Raw genomic sequence first — 20,549 nt, 5'->3', positions numbered from 1 at the left:
CACCTTTCATCTCGAAGCCATCCCTCACAGTCTGCCTGATTATTGTTCTTTTCTCCAGCCACAATCTCCTGGACTCAAAGATCAACACGCTGCTGTCAATGTGCCAGGACCCTGACCTCCTGAACCCCGTTCATGGCATCGTTCAGAGTGTGGTCTACCATGAGGAGTCGCCGCCGCAGTACCAGCCCTCCTACCTGCAGAGTAAACATGACTATTCACCACACTTACAGTACCTGCCCAGGTCCTCCAGCCTAGAGCTCCGTGCCACGTTACACATTTAAACAGGCATTGGGGGAGGCATTGAGCAAGGCATTGAGTCAGTAAGTGAGCGACATTTAGTAACCAAGCAAGTGAGGGAGGCATTAAGCAAGGCAAGTTTTGAATGAGGGAGCAAGACATTGAGCATGCAAACAGGCGAGCTAGTGAGTGAGTGATCCATTAGGAAAGGAAGTGAGGGGGGCATTGAGCAAATCAATAATTGACTTAAAAGCAACAGCCAGTAGGTGAGCGTGTGAGACATCACTGAACAAGCGAGTGAGTGAGGGAAACATTGAACAAAGCATTAAGCAAAACAAGCTTGAGCTGTGAGAGCAAGACATTGAGTGTGCAAACAAGCAAACTAGTAGGTGAGCGAGTTGGACATTTAGTGAATAGGTTCGTGAGTTATTGACTGAGACATTGAGCAAGACGAGCATTGAGTGAGGGAGAAAGACGTTGAGCATGCAAACAAGCAAGTTAGTAAGTGAGGGAGGCATTGAGGGGGACATCTTTGAATGATGGAGCAACAGCCAGTAGGTGAACGATCATGAGACATTACTGAACAAGCGAGCAAATGAGGGAGACATTGAACGAAGCATTGAGCAAGACAGGCATCGAGTGAGGGAGCAAGACATTGAGCGTGCAAACAAGCGAACTAGTAAGTGAGCGGGTTTGGTGTTCATTGAACCAGTGAGGGAGGGAGGCATTGAGCAAGGCAAGTGTTGAATTAGGGCGCAAGGTATTGGGCAAGCAAACAAGTGAGCCAGTACAGGAGTGAGAGATTTAGTTAGTGAACGAGGCTTTGAGCAAGACAAGCATTGAGTAAGGGGGCAAGGCATTGAACATGCAAACAAGCAAGTGGGTGAGCAAGGCATTGAGTGAAGGGGCCAGGCATTGAGCCAGCAAACTAGTAAGAGCGGGAGTAAGAAATTGAGTGAGTGAATGAATGGGACACTGGATGAGGGATTGAGTAAGTGCTTTCTCACTTGTTGTAATGCAAATTGCTGTAATTGCTCGCTCTCTCTCTCTCTCTCTCTCTTTCTTTCTTTCTTTCTTTCTTTCTTTCTTTCTTTCCTTTCTGTCTCGCCCACAGGTTTTGGCTTTAATGGACTCTGGAGATTTGCTGGTCCTTTTTCAAAGGTAGTGAGCTGGACTTTTACCTTCAACTTGTTTGATAGCAGCTTGTTGACCATCTGTGCCCGTTTTGCAGCTGTCTTAGTGTCCAGCGAGTCTTCCCGGACCATGTCCGTAAACTCGTGGTGCAGGACCCGTACTAACGTGCTGCTCTTTCTGCTGCCCGCAGCAAACCCAGATTCCAGACTACGCCGAGCTGATTGTGAAGTTTCTGGACGCTCTGATTGACACCTATCTGCCCGGTATCGATGAGGAGGGCAGCGAAGAGGCCCTCCGGACGCCCACCTCCCCCTACCCCCCTCCCGCCCAGAGCCAGCTCAGCATCACCGCCAACCTCAATCTCTCCAACTCTATGACCTCACTGGCAACCTCTCAGCACTCCCCAGGTCTGTGCACGCACGCACACTCTCACACACACACACACACACACACACAATCACTGACCTAAATAAGGGCTGTACACTCTTCTTAAACATGTAAAATAACACAATCAGTCAGGGGTGTAACAGTACACTGAAGTCACGGTTCGGTTCGCGCCATTTAGGGGTGTAGACTTTACAGCTTAGTACGAGTTCAGCACCAAATATGAACATAAGACTAAGCTGAGCCAGTTACGTTACGGCCTGTGTCTGTCTATCTGTCTATTCATCTATCTGTCTGTCTGTCTACCTGTCTCTCTGTTTATCTATCTATTCGTCTCTCTCTGTCTGTCTATCTATCTCTGTTTATCTATCTGTCTGTCTATCTTTTCTTCTGTCTGTCTGTCTGCCTGTCTATCTATCTCTGTTTATCTGTTTATTCATGTCTGTCTCTCTGTCTACCTGTCTGTCTGTCTGTCTATCTCTGCCTTTCTATCTATTCATCTGTCAGTCTATGTATCTATTTGTCTGTTTGTCTATCGGCCTGTCTGTCTATATGTATGTATCTATATATCGGCCTGTCTGTGTGTAGGTCCGTCTCTCTGTCTGTCTATTAATCTTTTGGTCTATTGTTCTCTCTCGCTCTCGAACACATTTCTCTTTTGTGGCTTCTTTTTCTGTCTCACTCTTATCTCATTCTCGCTCTGTCTCTCACACCATCTGTGTCTCCCTCTTATCGTCTTGCTTTCTCACTTTGTCTCTCTCGACTTTTCACCTTGTGCTCTTGCTTTCTAATTTTTTCATTCTCTCTTATCTCACGGTCATTCTTTCTCACATGCTCTCATGGTCTGGCTCACTCGCTTACCAACACCACACACACACTTTACATGGCCCTACTGACTAACTTGTCCACAGGTTACTTGTAGCAGCTCGTCCAGTCCATAGCCCCCGTTCTTATTATTTTTATTGGTCAGTCTTGATGACCTGTGCTCATCTCTTCATGCATGTTTCTGTCACTTCTGAGTTTTACAGTGTTTGAGGTCATTTCCTGTTCTTTTCACATTCATTCATTTTCTTCCCCTCCCTTCCCACCGTCCCTGTTGCTTGACGTGCTGTAGTTTATAGACGGTCCCCAACTTTGCCCCAGTTGAGATCTTCGGACGCGGTGCCCCAGAAAATGCCGGGTACAAATAAGAACTATAGAGCTGCAGCTGGCAACTAAAGCCTCAGCCTATAGTTTTACACACAGTGGTAATGAGCTTGTTTTTGCTATTTTCACTTTATTTCAGTTCTGTTTTATTGATTGTTTAATGGTTTTTGTTTCTGATAATCATGTTTTCTGTTTTTTTTTTCACTTCATTTGCTTGCCACACCTTTTTATTTTTCCCATTTTGTGTGTGTGTGTGTGTGTGTGTGTGTGTGTGTGTGTGTGTGTGTGTGCGCGCGCGCACACATGAAGCGCCTCTGCCTTGCTCTAATTCTGCAACATTCGTCCCGCCTCTCGGCCGGTCAGGTACTACAGCCCCTCCTCCTCCCCACCTTCATTGCACTGACGCTGCACACACTCCTGGCTTGTATGTTTGTGTGTGTCAGGAGTAATCTCCATTCAAAGTTATCTAGTGCCCCCCCTTGTGGCATGTCCTATATTTACAACAGCATTGGTCAGCTAATATAAGATGTCATATTGAATTATGCACTCATCAGCCATAACATTAAAACCACTGACGGTAGAAGTAATTAACACTGATGATCTGGTTCCACTGGGATCTACATATTAGGCAGCAAGTGAAATGTTTGTGTTGTGAGGCCACTTTGATAAAGACAAAACCAGTGTTGGCTAGACAGCCGGGTCAGAACTTCTCCAAAACATCGGGCAGGTCTTGTGGGGTGTTGCTGGTATGCAGCCTGAGGCTTATTGATGTGTGTAGGGAGCGAAGGCTGGCCTGTCTGGTTCGGTCCTACAGAAAAGCTGCTGTAGCACAAGCTGCTGAAAACGTTAAGGTTGACTGAGCTGATCCATGGCTACACCATCGCTGTTGGAGGTCAGTCAGTGTCACTGCAGTGAGAATGACCCACAACAGAGTGACAGAGTGAAAAAAGTGTAGGAACAAGGAGGTTAATGTTATGGCTGATTTGTGTGTGTGTGTGTGTGTGTGTGTGTATATATATATCAGTAGCTGGTGTAAACATGTGCTGTTCCTCGGTTCTGCAGGTATCGATAAGGAGAACGTGGAGTTGTCTCCGACCACGGCTCTGTCCACCAGCGGCCGCACGCGCCACGGCTCGGCCAGCCAGGTCCAAAAGCAGCGCAGCGCCGGCAGCTTCAAGAGGCCCAGCATCAAGAAGATCGTATGAAGACAGTGCGCCCCCTGGTGGCCCCACAGCGCCACGCCACACCATGCTGCATTTCTACTCCCACACTCCTTACTTCTGTCCTTCCTCGGTTATATGTTTTCTGCCTCATCTCCCTTTTCAGCCATACTTGCCTGACGATCAATAAGGACAAGTTCTCTTGCGTTTGTGAATCAGTCAGTGTTCGGTATGCCGACGGGACGGAGTCCAACATGAATGACCTTTCGTGTCCGTAATGAACCTTCTGAACTTTTTATCGAAAAACCACAGCTCTTTATTTTTTATTCCGAACCAGTTGTTGAAAGGAAGCACTGAAATCCTTTTTTCTTTTTTTTTTCCTCGTCGCTTTGAGACGTTTTATAAGCATTAATTTTCTTTCTTTTTTATTGATCTAACAGCAGAAGAAAGTATTAACCAAGTCACTTTTTCAACTGTTTTCTTCAGTTCTGTTGGTCGTGTATTTACCTCTGGGTATGTGCGTTTGTTTTAATCTCCTTGGTTGGTTTTATTTCCGTGTACGTTGAGTCGTTGAGGCAGAATGAGACAGAGGGACATGGGTTAGCTCGGTCATTGGGAACAAATGCGTAGTTTTAAATACAGTAGCTCAATCAAAGTGGCATAAGCTCGGGGGGTTATATAAAGCCCCAGAACACTGACACACATGCACAGATTACTGTATATGCACTATTTTAAAGTTGTACTTGTTGCTTTTCTGTTCGTGTGCATATTTCCAGTTCTGATGACACATCACTGTTGTTTCAGCACAGGATCAGCTGCACAGCTGCAGTATTGATCGGCCCCATTAGAGCCCTTTCGAGACTCTGCCTTTTTCCCAATAGATCGAGGGCTGTAGTGATTTTGCTGCTGTGTTTGCCATTTGCAGATGGTACGGATTCCCCAAAGTGTTACGGTACGGTCTCTAGGCGTAGTTTTGGTGATATTATACGACGCTTGGTTCTTGAGGTCAGTTTGAATATAGGCAGACTCCGTTCGGTCCAGGTTTGCCCCTTTTTAAGCAGATCTGTTTTAGTGTAAACAAAGGAAACTCAGAGGTACTCACTACCTTTGTTGCTCTTAGCGTTTAGTCAGGGCTACAAAACTAGCTTCATCCTAGAATTTTAAACATGGATATGAAATGGCAATCTATGGAATCTACAGTATATATACACATTACTGTGCATAGGTTTTCAGCACCCTTTGGCACATTATTTAAAAGCATAGAATATCATTAGAACAAATGTAGATGAACATAAATCCAGTAAAAAGGAGCAAGAGCTTCTCATTCTGAAGAAAGTAGGCGAGATCTTGTGAGCTAGTCTGAAGAACAGAGCTTGGTTCCTCCAGGTTTCTCCTGGACGCCCCCAGTCCAGCCAGCACAGCGTGGAGGATGTGTTCAACTCCATCAGCAGCAGCAGCAGCAGCAGCAGCTCACCTGATTTACCATCATTAAGCCCTGATTTACCACCAAACCAGGTGTTGATATGAGGAGAACTCTAAATAATACTAGACTCCATGAGAAGAACTTGAGATGTTCTAATAATGAACACAGTTCACTCTTTTAGAATGACCGTTATTAGTATTTATTGATTAGCTTTTCATTTTAATGACCATTCATAAGCGTGTAAAACCTTTGCACAGTACTGCTAATATATATATAATATATCAGCAATCATTTCTGCAGATATCCTAAATAACATCTAAATGCTTGCTCTTTAATATATGTACTGTCTACTTTAGACAAAGTTCTTATTCTTACGGTACAAATCAAATGAATTCAGTTCTGTCAAGAATAGAATAAATCCACCATTCAGTACCAGTCAGTGGTACCACCCTAGAACACCCCATCTTTACTCCAGCTTAACTTACCCCCATGCTGGAAGATGGAGTTCAATTGTAAACCCACTTGGAGGGTGGGGCCCTGAGGACCAGTTTGATATCCAGCATCAGTAAACCAGTAAAATTGCTTGTTCCAAAATCTGTGCTTGTGATGGGCGGTCTAAATTACATTCCTTATGCATGCCATTAACGATATCTAGCTCCTCACACTCGTTCCTGCTTTAAGCCACACCCACTTTTTGATTAGTGATTCAGTTCAATTATTGGGGTCTCACTGCCTGTGCAGCACGGAAGCAAATATTTGTTGCTGTCAGAAATAAGCGTCCGATCAAGTGATGGTGTCCGTCATCTGGACTGGAAAGAGAGGACCTGAAGACTGATAGTATTAGTCCATGTGGAGACGACAGTTCACCACCTTAACGTTTAGAGAGATCAAACAGTCTAGTTTGTATTAGTTTGTGTTGACGAGGTCTCGTTTAGATGGTACGGAGCAGGTTCTGTGGTCCATTTGTCATGAATTTAAGCCCTGCAAGTGTTTACAGCGGAGCTATACTTGAATAAGGGAAGAGATTTTGTCCGTTCAAAGTGATTCCTCTTAAAAAGAGGAGGATTCTGAAGCTTTTCTGGTGGTTTTAGCTGATCTTGAGAACCAGGCCTGTTGAGTGGAGGTTCTGACTGCAGGAAACCAAAGTTTAGGAAGTGCAATATAGTCCAGGGCAGTTCAGCAGAAAGACGCACCAATCTCAACGTCATCTCTCTCTGAATTCAGTTATTAATGTTCGATCTTCTGGAAAAAGTTAACCAAAGCAGAAGCTGCTTGCTTTGGCTGGGAGGTCTGTTGACATCTCAATTGGTAGTTTGTGGACCAAGAAATGCCTCGTGGGGGGGGTCAGTGATGGGACCAGGAGGGGTTAAACATGAGCACTATCTGGGTTAAACACTGCACTTGGAGTCTATAATGGGACCCATGTGAGATTAAGGTGGGCTGTAATGATGGGGCCCATTAATAGTTATGTATAAACCCACTCAGAGCCCTTGCCCACCTGGAGCCCACCTGGAACCTACCTAGCCCACGTTTCACCCATGTGAGCCCCACTTGAGCATGTTGGCTGGAATTTTACTGATAAAAAAGACGGCTCTAATGGGATGGCATCGTGAGAGAGATTTAGACGTTTGAGATTTAAGGTTTATTCGATAGTAGGGCTTTTTTTGTGCATGCATTCACTTTTCTTTTTTTTTCTTTTTTTTTTTATACATAAATATTGTTCAGATTTTACTAATCCACAGTGAGGTAAACGCTGTTAATCATTACTTGGCCTTATAATCCTTGTACCTTAATTTATATATCTAATTATTATTTTTCCGTACGACTGTATCCACATCAGGGCCAATTTTGTTCACAAAGCTTTAATGTCAGGGTTTGATCCAGTGCTAAACTTCACAGGAATAATCAGCGGAGGGTGGTCGGATGCCAAGCCTTAGCTTGACCATCAAGAAGTTTGTGATGTGTCTTCAAGGGATTGTGAGAGGTGTGTGTGTGTGTGTGTGTGTGTGTGTGTGTGTGTATGCGCGCGCGCAAGTGTGTGTGTGTGTTTAGGCACAAGACTTTCACTACACCCTAACCTGTTCAAATTCTCATCCGCCGAGGTTATGCAAAACTTGAGATTTCTGAACATCTGTCCTTTATTATTATTTTTTTCCCTTGTTTTTTTATGCGGTCAGCTTCACGTCTGTAAATAATTTTGTGTAAAAAAAAAAAAAACAAAAACAAAAAAAATATCGAAAGGTATATTTACTACACTGTAAATACATGTGATGATATATTGTATTATTTTGCTTTTTGTAAAGCAGTTTAATTGCTGTACATGTACAAGAAGATCGGAATTCTTGTTGTGTTGGTAACAAAGCCATCCATCACGTCCACTGCATTACGTCATTCTACGTGGAGGAGAAGCGGATGGTTGTGAAACCGAAGATCTAGAGAACCGTGTACTCTAAACTCTGTTGTATAATAAATTACTGTTACCATCTGATTTCACATTTACACACGTTACACTAATAAAGTCAAATCTGTCTAGTTTGCGTGTCGGGGTCGTGTCTATGCTGTCGGAAGGTCAGGTCTGTGCGGATAACAATGAAACTAGCAAATGTCATTTTGACTTAGAAGCAGATTTGGATTGGGACATCCCTGCCTAGTGGCTTTACCTAGCAGGGATTTCCCAATCAGGTTATTTTGCCCTTCGGTCTGATCTGAGTCTTTTAATGCGGAGTGTTAGCCGATGTGATCTGATCTTTGTGTTTGTATAAATAATCCAGCCCCACAGTTTATAGTGTGTTAATATCTTATAACCCAGTCGGACTCTCCTACATGACCAATCAGCTCCCAACTCCTTTACAACACTGCAGTCTAATCATTTCCTGTATGTGTGTGTGTGCGTGTGGTAAACACTCTGATATCTGTTTTATACTGAGGTAGTACACAAATGGGACACAGCTCTAGTCTACCACAAGAAGTGCCTTGTTATCCACTACACCAACCATTTAGAAACAGCCTACAGCAGTTTCTCATTTACATATAGAGTAAAGCTAACCAAAACATCCTTTTTAACTACAGGAGAGAAAGACGGGCTAAACAGAGGCTTTTTGCCAACCAAAAGCTTCCGTATACTTCTTACGGAGATTAGGTTCGTCTAGTTTCGGCAAACAAAATGACGTAATTGCAGAGTTTAACGAAGGGCCACAGGGGATATGTGAAGGTTAGGGCTCTGTCCAAAACGGAAGGCATCAGCCTTGATGCCTTGCTTCTTATGCGGTCCCAGTCTCCCAGAAGGCAGCATTGTGATGAAGGTACCTACAACCACATTGCTCTAGTCTTAGATTTCAACACTACTATTATTACTAGTCAAAACTTTTTGAATTGTAGATATCTGAAACACTATTATAGAGATCTTAAACTGCAGTATTACTGATGTCTAGTTTTCGCAAGTCATCATTACACTGTAGACAGAGGAAGTCGTGGAGTTAGGATGATTCTAAGGGCCTGTGACTGACCAGGGCCCTAAAAGAATGTATTAATTGAGTATTTTGGATGAATTGGATGAGTTTTGGGGCCCAGTGTCATATCTTGTCATATCATGGGGCCCAAAATTATCATAGCTCCAGCATTTGCCTCATGGTTTTCACTTAATTTATAAACAGCATATGCAATCTGCAATGTGCCACGTCTGCCACCCAAAACTTCGGTACACCTTATGTGGAGGTGGTACTATTGTTACTAGTCAAAACTCGAATTGTAAATATCTAAACGATCAAATATTACTGATGTCTAAAACTACAAGTTTTCACAAGTCATCATTACATGACAGAGGTGCCGTATTGGGGGGTGGCAATGGAGTTAGGATGATTCTGAGGGCCTGTGACTGACCGGGGCCCTTAAAAAATGTATTAATTGAGTATTTCGAAGTAAATTATTGGAGTTTTGAAGCCCAAAATCATCTTAGCAAGATCACTGGTCAGAATGGCTTTGTTTAAGAGATATTTTGTTGACAGAGATCTTGAATTTGAGTTGTTAGTAGTAAAAGCTGAGTTGTGGGGTGTAGTGCTGGTGTGATTTAGGCTAAAACGGTAAGACACACACAATCTTGGATTCAGAAAGTGAAGAACCTGAAAGGTTACAGCTAGGTTTAACAGCAGAGGTCTGTAAGAAGCACAACTCTGGTTTTAGTCTTAAATTTAAAGACTTGAATTGCACTGATTTTGAGATTCCCAGCAAGACTGGAGTGGGAAATATCCCTCCCAGGTCTGAGGTCAGTTGGTCATAGAGGGAGTGTGAGTGTGTGTGTGTGTGTGTGTGTGTGTGTGTGTGTGTCCTGAAGAGGAGCAGCAGCCTTCATCTCTAATCATCTCTGGTAATGGAGAGCAGGTGGGGCTCCAGAGCGTGAGGCAACGTCTGAGGGCTTTACCTAGCACTGCTAATATTCAACACTTTTTTAAAAAATTCCCCCCAAAAAGTGAGTATTTTCGTCTCCAACTGCTTCTGTTATTGTTTCACCTCCTCTTCTCACAAAAAGCCGTTTTGCTTTTCCTCAGGGGTCAAGGTTTTGGGGCTGGAGGTGGTCCGATGTGTGTCGTGTAAACCGCTGAGGCTAGCACTAGCTAACGCTGCTAGCCGCACCTGACAGGACTCATTTTCGACGTGTTTTTGGACTTACCCGGTCGTTAAACTCGCTTATCTGACAGGAAAAATGTCTATAAAACGTTTCCCGAACTTTTTTTAAAGGTTAAAAGCTCTTCCCACCCTTAAATAACCTCCCTTTACCTGTTAAACTCGTGCAGATCTGGTGACTGTTCTGACAGGATTAGCCAGCTAGCTAGCTAGCTAGCTACATGTTGGGCAGCCGTTGAGTCCGTCCTGACAGGAGAGGCCGGGGCCGGGTGCTGCTGGCAGTGCGCCAGGGACTGAAGGACGAAGCCGAGAGCTAGTGAAAATCCCCCATGTCCCTGTGGACCACAGGACAGTCCAGGCTTTAATACCAGGCATGTGGAAAGGCCTGCATATCAGTCTTTTTATAACTCTCAGAAATGGAGCCAGGCTTGTATCCAGGTAGGGAGGGCATCACTCACTGGCACCAAATGAAAGGCCTTAGCATGGCCAAGTATGCAGCCGTTGGGACTGGCTGTGGATAGTGGCTGGTGGGCGAAGGGCTGAAAGACTTTCCGGAGTATGTTCACATCCTCAAATAAAGAGGTGATCCACGTTTAGTCCCAACTCTGTTTGTGTCTGTCTTCATTCTGTCATTTTCATTCTCATAACTTCTGTGGTTTATCCTTTTATTTCAGACCACATGTGCATTTCAGGGTGTAGTTTTAGTGCTGATAGAACCTGGAAGTCCAGAGAACATCTACGGCAGTTCCAGAAGTAAGATTTTTTGGAAAGCTCCTCAGCGTCGTCCTTCTCCTCATTTTCACCAGTACTAGTTTTAAGTTTGGGTTTAAGCTGCGGTTTGCATGGTTGGCAAGTAAGTAAGAGTGTGATTGGTGTGGCGCAACATCTAACACCACTGTCTGCCAGTGAGCTACCACACCAGGGGTCAATTCCCAGTCTGGGTGACTATGCAGCGCTACACCAATAAGAGTCCTTGGGTAAGACTCCTAACACTACACTGGCCCACCTCTGTAATAAGAGTAACCTTGTAAGTCGCTCTGGATAAGAGCCGTAAATGTAAGTCGTATTAATGTACGGTGGTGTCGCTCATTTGTTTTAGTGTAGAGTATATTTCCAGGCTATCATGTTAGGACATGTTAGTTGGGGTCTCGGTTGGAACCGTTTTGCTGTGCAAAGCCAAATTGTCAATTGTGGAGTTATCTACACTTCATTTGTATGAAGGTATAACGGCTCGTCCAAGGCTGTAGTTTGTAGGGAAAAGGCCCACTTTGCTCATGTTAGGCTTTTCATTTGAATTCAAGGTCCTCTTTTCTTTTTACGGAAATTAGAATTGGGTATTAAGTAAGACTGTGTTCAATTACCCAACAATACCGACTGCTGTAGAACTGCAAATCGCTGTCCAATGAAAAACATGATTCTTCAAAATGAAGGCTTTACAGAGGAAGGCAAAAATCTTCTGGGAATGGGAATCGATGTAAAGTAAGAGCTTCATCCAAGTAATTCTAGAGCGTTTCTATTGGTTCATTCATCCAGAATTATTCTCTACCGGATTCAAACAATGGAGAAAACCAAAAACTGGAGATTGGACAGATCAATATACGTTCTTGGATGAGAAGCTCATTCATGAAGCTGCTTTAAGGAGGGGTGGTGATCTTGGATATTGTCCAAGATCACCTGCTGTTCTTGAAAAACACGTGTCTCCATTATTATCCGTTTTCCTCATTATTTGAACCCTGAAGCTGCTCTGTACATTTGTATAAATAATTTTGGATGAACTGACCAGTAGGAATGCCATTTTGGACTCATTCAAGATAAGGGCCAACATCACGTGACCTTCGTTTGGAAATCCAGACCTAAAATATTCCTAAGCTTCTTCTCACAGCTGTACTTCTTACTGCACACCTGATCATCTTCTCATGTTGGCTACTGTAAAGAGACACCATGTGAGACCTGGACCCCAGTCACTGTTCTCGGATAACCCTGCTTTTCCTCTGATAATGGCTTTGCTCCAAATGTGCTGACTGAGTCTCCACCTTGTGTTACAGCAGTGCTGCTTTTACACCTCTCTCTCTCACTCCAGTCTTACACCTCACCCTGCTTTCAAGCTCCTCACCTTTCATTCCCGCTCCATGGAGTGCAGGTAAGGTGACCTGATCAGGTGTACTTGACGGCTCTCTCTCTCTCTCTCTCTCTCTCTCTCTCTCGATGATCTGGGCAGGTGTAGGTGGCTGGTGACAAGAAAATGCTGCTGCCACCTCTCAGACCTCTTGTGCCTCTGTCGGCGCTGGCTCTGCTGGGCTGTTGCTGGTACGCCTTAAGAAAGAGGAGGAGGATCCTTAGAGAGCAGGTTAAAGAGGAGGAAGCTCCCTCAGGTGCCAATATACAGAGCTTGAAGGACAGCCTGGCGAAGCAGGAGGAAGCTGCAAACGAGAGTAGGCCATTACAGAATTACTGTTTGCACGCTGTGGAAATACAAGAACAAGAGGGTTTTTTGAGACCTAGTGCTCACAGTGACCACAATTTGAACCTGAAAGTTTCAGATAGCTCTCAAGCTAACAGCAGTATCATGTATGAGTTGCCCGTTCTTCCAGACGTTTCGCCACCCAACATCACCACATCCACTCCAACTCCACGGCTTTTGAAAGGAGATCGCCCAGAGCCAGAAGGGGAGATTTCCGAGGCTCAAGCGTCGGCACGTCTTTCTGAGAAGCTGGAAACGGAGACCGAAAAAGACAGCACCGCTTCTAAAGGCCATCAAGACTTTAAAACTGGTGAGACAAACACCTCCTGGCCAGAATCTGATGCTAACTCCTCTGTACAACCACCTCCAAGGATTGTCCGCCCCAAAGGTCATTTAGTCGCCAGCCTGTCCGAGAACCAGGGTGAAAAGGAAGTGGAGCGGGTCAGCTCTAGCTTGGTCAAAGCGGCCATCCTTGCTGCCACCGAAGAGATCCTGGCAACTGGTGATGTCTTTTTAAAAAAGAAGGACCAAGAGGAGCCCAGGGAGACCCTACTGAGCGAAGTTCAGACTGATGCCCAAGATGAACGGGACATCGGCAAGAACGAAGGTTTGTTGACGTCTATGAAGGAGTGCAAGACTGTATCTAGTCCTGTGCCCAGTACAGTACAGACGAATTATGCCGGCCGCGCCAAGACAGTAGAGGGAAGCATCTCTTCAGTAGATGATCTGAATGACCAGTCCATGAGTTCCTCACCATCCCAGGTAGGAGAGGATTCTGGATGTAGCACATGTCATTCAGAGGATGGGACGGGGGCGGAGGAAGCAAGCAGCAAAGGAGAGCTTTGGTCAAGCCTTTCTGAAGAGGGACTTTACCCTCCTGTTTCAGTTGGTTCTGAAAGTAAAACTCCAGACATTTACCTCAGCATGGCCCGAAGAAATGGAAATTGCCTAAACGAAGAGGCAGATGACTCCAAAGGTTAGTCCTTGTGTCAGATCTGTCAAAATGTTTAATTTATCTGAGAATTTGATTCTCTGCATATAGAAATGGGTCAGCTAATCTGCTTTGGAACCTTCACTAGCTGCATATGTCTTTAAAATACTCCCTGACCCGAGTGCCGTTCCTTTTAATTGCATCTAATTGAAGTTAACTGATTCACATTTGCGTGTAACATATCGTTGCTGTCATAAGAAAACCTTGCATCGCTGAAATCTTGAATATCTTGGGGCAATTTTGCTCCTGAATGCTAGTCATTTTCTGCTGTATGTAATACTCCCTACAGTTCCTAGCATGCATTAGCAGTTAAGTCCTAACTGCTAGTATGGCCACTGATGTCAGTGCTTAAACATACAGGTGTGTCTAGCAGTAATATTAGCAATCTAGCTTCCATTTGCATTAGCCTAATTTAATTTACCCTAAAACTGCCCCGAGGTGTCCACCTAAAACACCATAGTCTTTCATAAGGTCCTCCGACCTTCAAGCTGCATCGTTAGACTGGGGGTTTACTGGTCTTTATTCTGAAAGCCCTTTCTCAAACCCTAATGATCTTGCGGTGACACTGTAGGAGGCATGTAGGCATGTTTGAAACGGCTATAGCAATGATTATCTTTGTCAGTTTGCCCACAGCGCCCCCTTTTAATTTAACCTGACTCATACAGATATGTTCTCAATGGTGTAAAAATATAGTGAACAAGGTTTTGTTATGACCAACGATTTCCTGTTCGTTGATAAAAATGACTAAAATTGCATGCAGTAGATGCTTCCTTCTGTAATCTTTCTAGGGGCCGTTTTGTCCTCTGGTACAGGTGCTAATGATGTAACATGCATGAAGCGAGAGAGCAGCAGCCTAACCACTACGCCTCCAAGCCCAGCCCTCACTCTCTGGGACATAGAAGTGCCGGCGGTGAGCCTAGCATCCAGCCAACTTCTTATATTTACTTGAAAATTTGCTTGACAAATGTGGTACTGTCGGTTAATCCACCTCTTCGCTGCTCCCCCTAGCACTAGCTACTAGCAATGCTCCCTTAAATGTCTCTCCTCCGATACATGCGAAGTCGCCACCTGCCGCCAATGAGACATCGGCAGACAGCCGACTTGTTCAGAGGAAAGCAACGGGTCTCCATCCCAACATCGTAACAGCGCCATCTACCCACCTGGAGAGAGCATGGTGAATTGTTCTCTCTCTGAGTCTGGGCACATGGCAAAGCAGCATGGCTCAGGATTCGAACTCGCAAGCCCCGGGGCCATAGTGGCAGCGTTTTTAGACCATTGAGCCACTTGGATAACATTTTAACTGGTCACATTTACACATCCTCACCAGAAACGCTTCTGCAATATTTAATACGGTCTGTGTTTATTTACTTAATGTAACAAATTAATCCATGAATTTGCCTCAAAATTACGAAATGAATGTGGAGACATTTAGGTTTGGTTCCCATTGAGGATTTACCTTCTTACGTTTGTGTCATTTGAACACTGGCATGTGAGTCTTGCAGCCAGTGTTGTCCTAATGCACAGTAATGAAACTAGTCTTGGGTTTGTAAGCAGAGATGTAGCATTGCTCTCTGGACAGGGGGTATTTCGCAAAGCAGGATTTCTCAGTTATAATAATGTAAGCCAAAAGGAAATCCTGTCCAATAGGAGAAGTGCCTTGTTTTTTGGTTCTCCCATTGGTTTGTACCCATACAGAACTGTCACTTTAATTATCTTGCTGTTTACTGTATAGGTACAAACCTCCTGTTGGTTCTCCCATTGGTTTGTACCCATACAGTAAACAGCACGATAATTAAAATGACAGTCCTGTATGGGTACAAACCAATGGGAGAACCAACAGGACAGTCATTTTAATTATCTTGCTGTTTACTGTGCTGTGGTGTGGTGTGTTGTGTTTCAACTGGCCAAGATCTACATGCTATTATAGACAGAGCAGCAGCACTTTATGCACTAAATGATTCGCATTGGAAAACTGTTTGTTTTTCTTTAATGGTGTAAAAACCTTGTTTTGGCAGCATCTTGTTGGGCGATTAATTGGAAAGCAGGGAAGGCATGTTGGCTTCTTGAAGCAAAACTCTGGCGCGAAGATCTATGTGTCTGCTCTGCCTTACACTCATGAGTTTCAAATCTGTCATATAGAGGGTGAGTTGACGACTGTAGAGGATAGCTTGTTTATGTTTAAACCTCTAGTGTATCGTAGGTCATTTGTTATTCCTAGAACGGTTCGTAGAGAGTGTGTGCACTATTAGATAAGCGGGCTGTTAATTAGGGTTAACCCTGGTTAATTGGTTGCTGACAACTTCTTCATTAAAAAAAGAAATCCTAACAATTCTAATGACTAATTTCTGCTATATTTAGACAGCCTCTATATAACAGTCATATCAACAGTGTTCTGTATTGCTGCTGTGCTGACTTGACCAATGTGGCCAGGTAAACAATTTCACCCAGCATTTCACTGCGCTGTCTAAACATAGCCTGTGCTGATGGCTGATAATAACAAGCCTGCCCCTTTTCCTCCCTGAAAAGTACCACTCTGGTTGTCCCTAGCGTGGCAGGGTTTGGGAGGCAGCAGAAGTAATGACGCCCATCATCCACTGGGTGGTGGTAGCACACTTGCAAATTCCATGTGGTTGCTTCTGACCCTTTCAGGATCAAAGGTGCAGGTGGAGAATGCGCTGACGCTAATCAGAAAGAAGTTCAAAGATTTGGATTTGAGCAACCGCCGCTGCCATGTGACCGCTTCGCTCCCTTCTCTTCCGATCACCTCCTGGGTAAGTGGCTGTTGGATACACCCACCAGTTCATGCCCACCAGTCACTGTCTACATGATGGAGCTCGCCCACTGTATAGGTCCTCTGTATTGGTGTGCAGTTGCAGCCTGAAGCCCACCTGTTGCTGCACAGTTTGTCAGCGACACTCTGGGTCATTCAGGAGGGTTTGGCATCAGTGTCCAAGCTAGGTTGAGAGTAGGGCTACCACCCAAACATATAATCCTGCTCTGTGGTCAGGAACTGAGAGCTAGAGGATGGCTACCTCAAGCGCTACGTCCAGGCCTTCGGCTTATAACTGCATACCTGTGAGATGGAGTTATGAGGAAAGAGTTACTTCAGTGAGTAAATAAGGAAAAATGTGTGGGTTTTTTTTGTATAGCTGCTGCTCCCTCAGGACGGGCCAGTGGAGGTCATCGTGCCACGGGTGGAGTCAGCCAACTACCTTTTTATACAGCAGCACACGCACCCTACCTACTATGCCCTGCACAGCCTCAACGAACAGATGCTCTACTGCTACTCCCGTCCAGGATGCCCCAGCCTGCCCACTCCAGTCGAAGGTAGAGAAAGTTGCCAAGAAGCCCCCCCCTGCCTCACAAATTCAACCTACACTCAGTCCTCTGTTTGTTCTCCCTCACATGCCCCTTCTTGTTCTGTTTTTCTCACACACACTCGCTTGTTTCTCACCTTCAGCTTGGGACGTTACCAAGTGCTTCACACATCCTGTTTCACACAGTTTCTCACATGGGTACCTGTTCGGCCAATGCTTTCTTTTGCACCTCCGAATTCATTTCGGTCTCTCGCACACCTGTGTTGGTGCGGTGTTAGGACGTGGTGTTACAAGAATGTCTCCTTTGTATTGTGTGGAATTTTTTTTTTTTTTATTATTATTTTGTAGTTTTATTATTTGTTTGTAAAATTTCAGATTAAAAATGTAATTTAAAAGCTATAACTTTTGTAAAACACCCATAATTACTTTTTTGGTCTTGGAAGTATATGAAAACGAGCACACATACACACATCAGTGTGATCTCATGAAGAGTAATTCCTTCTCCCTCAGCGGGGGTGGTGTGTGCAGCCCCATCTGCAGACGGAGGCTGGTGGAGGGCTCAGGTTATCCAGCACTACAAAGACTCTGATAACGTCCAGATCAGATATGTGGACTACGGCGGCTACGTTACGTTTAACCTCAGCGCCCTCAGACAGATACGGTTAGCCCTTATTTTTTGCTCTGGGGTGTGTTTGCAACTTGTAATGACCTCACAATTTAAACGCTGTGGTGTTGTTCCCATGTTTTTCCCACAGATCCGACTTCGTGGCATTGCCTTTCCAAGGTTCTGAAGTTATGTTGGAGAATGTTGCACCTTTGCCAGGTAAGGCTTGATGTGGTGCCCTCCATAAGTGTTGCTAGAGTACAGAGTATTTTGGCTTGCATACTATGCTTGATTAGCCCAAGGTAAGAAGGTCAGTCTTGAGAATGTGAAAGTGTAAAATGCTACTGTGTGGACATAAGTATTGGGACACCTGCTTAATTAATGTTACTTTTGAAATTAAGGGTGTTGGAAAAGGGAGGTAATTGTCTCTGTTGTCTATGAAAGGCTTTCTACTAGATTTTGGAGGAGCATTGCTGTGAGGATTTGATTGCAGTCAGCGACCAGAGCGTTAGTGAGGTCAGGATGTTGGATGATCACCATCCCACCCCAACTTACCCAATCTTCCAGCTCATCCCAAAAGTACCGAATGGAGCACCTTCCACTGCTCCACAGCTCAGTGCTGGGAGGACTTTATACCCCTCTAGCCCACGCTTGGCATTGGTCATGGTGTCAATCTGCTTCTTCTAGACAGGGCCTAGACAAGCTGTGTGTGCACATTTGCACATCTGTATCAGCAATAAGTGCAACTTAAAGTAGCTGAATGCATTCATTAGAAGGGATGTCCACAAACATTTGGACATATGGTCTACCTTTGTACGTCTAGTTATAACGGCTCATATCCGTCTTTGTGCTTTTGTGTTTGTGCTTCCCTTTTGAATGAATGAGACTCCAATGATCACCCTGTCCCATTACTTTTGGATGATACGTGTGGCTCTTTAATTGAGACACTTCTGGGTCAAATCAGCATCAGTCAGATCACCAGACTCTCAGAATGCTGTATTGTTTGATGCCTCAGGCAAAAAGGAGTTTTCACTCGAGGCCAAAGAAGCTCTTGAAGAATTAACACAAGGGGTTCCTTTGATCATAAAGGTAAGAAATGGATACTGTGAACATTTTATTGGGGGCATTTTTTTTTTATCTCTGAATGAAAGCAATAGTCTCATTTTTTTCCTATGAGAAACGTACTTCATGTTTTTGAGTGTTTTCCATAGACGGTTTTAATACTTGGAGATCAATAAGGAAAGTTTTGTCTAAAGCTAGGGCTTCATCAGCAGTGGGAGGGAAGAATGAGCCCTTTAATCATTCCTACAGTGACTCACATGTGCCTAAAGAAAGGAAGCTAAATCTGCTCTGTGCTCTGTTCTTAGGTCACAGGCAGTCGGAGTGGACTGCCCTTGGTGCATATGTGGCGGCAGGCAGGAGAACAGGTCTGTGTTCATGCCCTTATTATAGTTTCATGCTCATTTTATCGTGGCTCAGCAGACTAAGACACTATGGACATGGAACTCACTATGGGTTGTGAGTTCGAATCCTGAGCCATGCTGCTTTGCCATCAGCAGCTGGAGCCTGAGAGAGCACAATTGGCCAATGCTCGCTCTGGGTAGCTAGACTGCTCTCTGATTCAGGATCAAACTGAGATCTTATGCCTGCTCAGTTGTTCCGACCCCTTTGTTCTTTTATTGTAATGAAATGTGTTTGTATATAATATTTATTTTTATATAAAAAAAATATATAAACAAATGGTGGCATGCATGCAATAATCACACTGTATCTCCTGTCCGTTGCTGTAGATGGTCTCGGTGAATGGACTGCTGGTTGAGCGTGGACTTTGCTCGTGGTTAGACAGCCACTAACGGCCCATGGAGCTCTCTGCTCGCCACCTCCTCCACCTGGGCTTCACCCGATCTCCACACACACATTATGCACGTATGCGCACACAGAGGTGCTCTTCGTAATCTGTTATCATGTATGCTGTTCACAAGTTGCCATGGATGTGACCTTCACACAAGCTGCAGATGTTTAATAGTTACGTTCAGTCGTTTAGGTTTAATGTTCAGAATCTCAATTTGCTCAAAAAAAAAAGAAAAAAAATGGGGGAAAACTGGAATGATCAAATGTCAGCGGTTCGTCGTGACTAATGTAGAATGATTTACTGTATGTTGAACTTGAGAGCAAGAGCATTTTCTAATTGAACGCACTTGAATGACTGCACTGCAACTGTTTGTTGTCTTTTTCTGAGTTTAGTCATCTGCCCTAAACTGGAACCATGTATTTTGACCCATTTCTGTTTCTTTCTTTCTTTCTTTTTTTTTTTTTTTGTCCTGCTTCATTTTTGCTGCACGTCTTTTCCCATTCTGAAACTGGGAAACGTAAACCAGCCTTAAACTAGCCTGCTGGCTTCATGCTTCATAAGCTACTACACTGACTAACCTAAAACAATGTTCTACAGCACAGCATGCGGTGTGGGGAGTCACTGACTTTGCACTGTTAAATTAAAGATGCATTAAAAGTAAACCTGTTGGTGTGGCCTGGTGTTCTACTCATCTACTCTACAGGGACAAAATTATTGGGACACCTGCTCAGTCATAGTTTCTTCTCAAGGGTATTAAAAAAAGAAAATAGTTTATCCCGCTTGTGTTGAAGTAACTGTCTCTACTGTCCAGGGTAAGCTCTCCTACATATTGGAGCGTTGCTATAAGGATTTGATGGCATTCAGCAATGGTCAAGATGTCAGATGAGCGCCACAACACCTCATCCCAAGTATTGGATGGAGCACCGTCCATCATTCCAGAGAACACCGTTCTTCCACAGCCCAATGCTGGGAGGCTTTATACCCCTCTTTCTAGCCCATGCTTGGCTTTAGACAGCATGATGCCAATAGGTTCATGTTTGTTTATCTGCTCCAGAGAGTCCTATTCTATTGGCAGTACTTCTCTATAGGTACTAGACAAGCTGTGTGTGTATGTGTGTGCTTCTTATGCATTTTAAAGAAGCTGAATGTGTTCATTAGAAGGGGGTCCGCAAACATTTCGACATATAAGGCCGGTTTCCCAGAACGTAATTAAGTCTAGT

The 20,549-nt window shown here is 44.3% G+C and overlaps 2 protein-coding genes across 4 annotated transcripts in view; both read left to right on the top strand.

Moving 5' to 3' along the window:
- nf1b (neurofibromin 1b) overlaps nt 1–8,016 on the top strand; it is an 84,773-nt gene extending 76,757 nt beyond the window's left edge. For all 3 annotated transcript variants that reach the window (XM_072658888.1, XM_072658887.1, XM_072658886.1), the window contains 4 exons: nt 59–201; nt 1,352–1,398; nt 1,562–1,778; nt 3,964–8,016. In XM_072658888.1, the coding sequence (XP_072514989.1) occupies nt 59–201; nt 1,352–1,398; nt 1,562–1,778; nt 3,964–4,106 (550 nt within the window). In that variant the 3' untranslated portion in view covers nt 4,107–8,016. The remainder of the gene's footprint in view (nt 1–58; nt 202–1,351; nt 1,399–1,561; nt 1,779–3,963) is intronic.
- Nucleotides 8,017–9,928: 1,912 nt separating this feature from the next.
- akap1a (A kinase (PRKA) anchor protein 1a) lies at nt 9,929–19,941 on the top strand. The gene is made up of 11 exons (XM_072659173.1): nt 9,929–9,949; nt 12,329–13,541; nt 14,369–14,466; nt 15,572–15,698; nt 16,206–16,327; nt 16,706–16,883; nt 17,384–17,534; nt 17,629–17,696; nt 18,493–18,566; nt 18,845–18,904; nt 19,268–19,941. Exons 2-11 carry the CDS (start codon nt 12,347–12,349, stop codon nt 19,328–19,330), a joined length of 2,136 nt encoding a protein of 711 aa, XP_072515274.1. The 5' UTR covers nt 9,929–9,949; nt 12,329–12,346; the 3' UTR covers nt 19,331–19,941.
- The last annotated feature ends 608 nt before the right edge of the window (nt 19,942–20,549 follow it).

This window comes from Salminus brasiliensis, chromosome 16 (genome assembly GCF_030463535.1).
Source record: "Salminus brasiliensis chromosome 16, fSalBra1.hap2, whole genome shotgun sequence".
Lineage (NCBI taxonomy): Eukaryota > Metazoa > Chordata > Actinopteri > Characiformes > Bryconidae > Salminus > Salminus brasiliensis.
The sequence above is the reverse complement of the archived record's forward strand: the minus strand, read 5'-3'. Positions and strand labels throughout refer to the sequence as shown.

Excerpts from the sequence above, each read along its gene's own strand:
- akap1a (XM_072659173.1), top strand. The coding sequence starts at position 12,347 with ATGCTGCTGCCACCTCTCAGACCTCTTGTGCCTCTGTCGGCGCTGGCT. Across the intron at positions 15,699-16,205 it reads TCAAATCTGTCATATAGAGG|GATCAAAGGTGCAGGTGGAG; the intron begins GTGAGTTGACGA and ends TGACCCTTTCAG. Across the intron at positions 17,697-18,492 it reads GAATGTTGCACCTTTGCCAG|GCAAAAAGGAGTTTTCACTC; the intron begins GTAAGGCTTGAT and ends TTGATGCCTCAG.